Source organism: Lactuca saligna, chromosome 6, assembly GCF_052625555.1.
Source record: "Lactuca saligna cultivar CGN05327 chromosome 6, ASM5262555v1, whole genome shotgun sequence".
Classification (NCBI taxonomy): domain Eukaryota; kingdom Viridiplantae; phylum Streptophyta; class Magnoliopsida; order Asterales; family Asteraceae; genus Lactuca; species Lactuca saligna.
In genome coordinates this window covers 17,314,944-17,319,541 of record NC_136422.1, presented here as the reverse complement: position 1 = coordinate 17,319,541, position 4,598 = coordinate 17,314,944, and the positions used below count along the sequence as shown (strand labels likewise).

The window sequence follows — 4,598 nt, the reverse complement described above, 5'->3', positions numbered from 1 at the left end:
CTTTTTATCATAAAACTAGCATAAAAGAACTAAAAAACAATAACAAAATCTTATAATTTACGTGAATAAGAAATTATGTAAATCATAAATTATATTAAGTTATTAACACGAATGAAAAATCAGATTAAAACAAATCGAAAATCAAAAATAAAAATTGGTGAGGTTTCCTAGCATCAGATTAACACTCATAAAAGATTGATTTTTATGAATGATTCATGAAATCAGATTATCATAATCGATGTATTAGGAAATGTTGAAATCAAAAAACAAAAAAACAGAAATTCAAAAGGCAACATAAAAACTAGAAGCGATTTATTATGAATTAATTTTTTTGTTAGTGTATTGATTCATATAGTCTCTTGATCTATAGTCTCAGAAGGTGAATGTGATGATTATTCCAAAAGAATCATACATCCCTTAGTCTTTATTATTTATTTTGTTTTAACTCTATTTTCTTTTATTTTTCTTGCTAAGCTACACATGATATATCATTTTTTATATATATTAACATAAAACTGTATATAAAAATGAGGTCCCTAAAACTTTTAAGGACGTACTCTAGGTCATTGTGTATGATGTCTCACCCATTGACATGGCCCTGACGGCTACTGCACGTCTCGCCTGATATCAAGCAAGTTAAGGTACCATAACCAGAAAAAAAATGTAAAATTTTGTGATCAATTTTGGAAAACTATACAAAATCATGTTCTATTTATCCATTATCCGGTATTATAGATGAATCCTTTTATAAAATACTTGACGAAAACAAAGACTAACTTTTAATTAATCTATCTGGTCGAATCAAAACTCAATCTGAATCAACAAGTAGAATTAAAATAAAATAAAATAAAAAAAAAGGGGGGGGGGGGGGGGGGGTGTTGGAGGTGGTTTGATGACTAAAATGGCTTCAGATTCGGATTAAACTCAGCTGCAGAAGAAGATGGTCCACCATCGTCTTCGTTCCTCTGTGGAGTAGACGACCGATCGCCTTCAACCTCTCTATATCTATCTAAATACCTCTTCAATGGTGGAGCATATTCATCAAAACCTAGTGTGCCAATAGCCCAGCACACATCATCACCATTTACCGTCTTCCGGCGTTCCTTTTTGCATTTCTCGGAGGCCTCGCCAGTGACGAAGCTAATGAACTCAGAAGCACACTCTTGAATAGTCTCCTTGGCCTCTTTGGAGACCTTTGCATTTTTTGGGAGTATCTGCTTCATGATCCGGCCGACGTTGGCAATCGGAAGTAGCCTTTCTTGCTGATTTGCAGTGTCGTCGTCGCCGGCAGAGAAGTTATTCGTGGAATCATCCATCAAATTTGATGCTGTCAAAGACGTATTGACATAGAAATGCAATGTATGGTCAACCACCGAGTCCGATGCAAATGTGTATATATTAGGGCAAGTTGGTTTGCATGCCAGCACTACTTCACAGCTGTTGGATCAAGCTTTTATAAATCTGATGGTTGTAATGTACTCTCCAAAAAGTCCAGGTCACAGCAAGTAACTAATTATCTATTATCTATGACAATGAATTATATATATATATATATATATATATATATATATATATATATATATATATATATATATATATATATATATATAAAATTCATTGTCATAGATAATAGAAACCACTATATTTTACGAGATATAGAGATGCAATCGTAGTAATTAATTTTGTAAATAAAAAAAATATTTTAAAAATGTAAAATAATTGAAAATTTTCAAAAAAAAAAAATTACATATTATTTTCGTTATTTATATTTTCCAAATAATAATAATAATAATAATTTACTGTTTTTTTTGAAAAATTCTAATATAATATTTTAAAATAAAATTACAACAAAATTTTTAGAATATTGACAAATTCTATTAGAATATTAGATTATAAATATTCAAACAATTCTAATATAATATAGATATTCTATCAATTCTAACAATTTTAATTGAATATTAGAACATATTAACATATCTAACAATTCTAGTAGAATATTATAATATTCTAACGTTCTAAAAATTACACTTGATTATTTACAGTACAATATTCTATTAGAATATTTAATGTATATTTAAAAAATGGTAATTATTTATATTTTTTATTTTTTTCGATAAATAAAATGAGGAGAATAATAATGAAAAAAAGTTTTTTTAGATTATTTATTTTACTTTTCATTTTAGATTTTTTTGAGTCAAAGATGAGTAGTTAAGATCGAGTCACTATATCTCATAAAATTAACATGATCTTTTATATATATATATATATATATATATATATATATATATATATATATATATATATATATATATATATATATATAAGTTCAATAGATATATATTATAAATGGTTCTACAAAGAACAAAATATATATTTTTAAGTTTCATAGCTTATTCTTTATATAAAAAAACTAAAAATAATTAAATCCATTACTTGCATTGTGAGTGTTAATATATTTTTCGCATTCACCGTGTAAATTCAAGTTGACATTGTGAATCTGTATAGATTCACACTATGAATTTGATAAAAAAAAAGAATTTTTTTTATCAAATTTTATATCATTGGAAAAAAGATAAAAAATTATGACTTTATATATTTTAAGTTTTTTTTATTAAAAAAGATTATGTTTTGTAGGTTGAAAGGAATATATAGCGTGGTTAACAAATGGTTTACTATTAAACTTAATATATATATATATATATATATATATATATATATATATATATATATATATATATATATATATATCGGTTCACTTGAGATTAAAAAATATAGAGATCTTGAGATTCAACCCCAGTAACATATTTTTTATTTGCCGCTCTAACGCTCCAGCGTACCGACATCAGTAGGATATGCTTAATTATAAATAACTGTATGATAGATATGTATAATCATATATGATTATGTATGTTTATATGTATATACCTAATCATAAATGATTATACATATATGTTTGTTCACAGACTGAGTAATCATAAATGATTATGACAATTACTGCGGAAGAGGTGACATTGGTATATGTGACGGAGATGACACTTTTGGGGTTAGCTGGTGTCAATGGTGGGGTAGTGGTGGTGGTGGTGGTGGTGGTTGCGGTGGTGGGATGGTGGCGGAGGAGAAAGCGAAATGCGGCGCTATATAATTATTTATCATTATAACAGACCTTTCCGTACGGGTACGTGGGAGGGCTAGAGTGACAGATGTGAAATATATGACTAATGTTGAATTTTAAGATCTTTATTTTATTTTTAATTTCAACGGAACCTACCTACCCCTCTCTCTCTTTTTTTTCTTTCTCTCTCTCTCTCTCTCTCTCTATATATATATATATATATATATATATATATATATATATATATATATATATATATATATATATATATATATATATATATATGAAAAAACAAAAAACCCTAAAAATTATAAAAATATATAAAAAAATATTTAGAGATTACAAGTTTTTTTTTTTGACTTTATATTATTTGAAACCGCACATTTTTATATAAAGTCCGTAAATTTTTTTTTTGAAAAAATTCAAAAAAATAAAAAATAAAAAATCAAAATTTTAATTTTTTCAGTGAATTTACTAAAAGCCTGCGATTTTTAAGAATATAAAGTAAAAAGAAAAATTTGTGATCTATAATTATTTTTTTATGTAGTTTTATGATTTTTAGGTTTTTTTTTTGTTTTTTTTATTTTCCATATATATATAACCCTTTCCTCTCTCTCTCTCTGTGTCTCTCTCTCTCTCTCTCTCTCTCTATATATATATATATATATATATATATATATATATATATATATATATATATATATATATATATATATATATATATATTTGTGTGTGTTACCTCCTTGGTCGTTGGAATCCGATTAATACTCTGTTGCATATTTAATAGTTTTCATTGGCTAATGGTAATGATTTAAGCATTCAATTCTCCTTATCAACCCATATAACGTCTTGTGAGTTGTGACATTGACTTATACTTTGGAGGCATACACGGGGACGTAAGCAACTACGGATTATATTCTAAATTCTAAACACACTAATAATAGAATATACTCTTTCTATTTCCGGTGAAATTTTAAATTTTATTTTAGTGCGTTAAATTCAATTAAATGTTGGCAATAACTTTAAATACATGTTAAATTAATGATAAAAAAAAATATAAGTGGATAATTAGAAACTACACTCTTTTATATGTAGATGGTAAATTAATGATAAACTAGCAATATCAAATATCAAATATAGGCGTCAGAAAACTTAATAACAAATAACGAATTATATTTTTTAAAAACTAATGTAGAATAATTAGAAATGAATAATTATAATGCAAACGGGAGCTATATTTGAAAAGAATTTTCTCTTTATATAGAAAATTTGATAATTAATATAGTATTTGATCGTTATCAGGGCTAGTTATGAAAATTTAATATCCTCAAATGTCTAGGATGAAAGAGACAGAAAGATTTATTATCGTTGTTAAAAGTTTTTTTATTTTTAAATTAATAATAATAATAAATTGGATCCTAAAAAAATTTGAACCATGTATAGCTGATCACTTTTCCACTCAATGCACCTTGTGATCGTTACATAT

At 25.9% G+C, this 4,598-nt stretch overlaps 1 protein-coding gene across 1 annotated transcript; it reads right to left on the bottom strand.

Moving 5' to 3' along the window:
• Positions 1 to 871: 871 nt before the first annotated feature.
• Positions 872 to 1,351, bottom strand: LOC145001094 (nuclear transcription factor Y subunit B-5-like). The gene has a single exon (XM_078960430.1). It carries the CDS (start codon positions 1,314 to 1,316, stop codon positions 897 to 899), a length of 420 nt encoding a protein of 139 aa, XP_078816556.1. The 5' UTR covers positions 1,317 to 1,351; the 3' UTR covers positions 872 to 896.
• Positions 1,352 to 4,598: the final 3,247 nt, after the last annotated feature.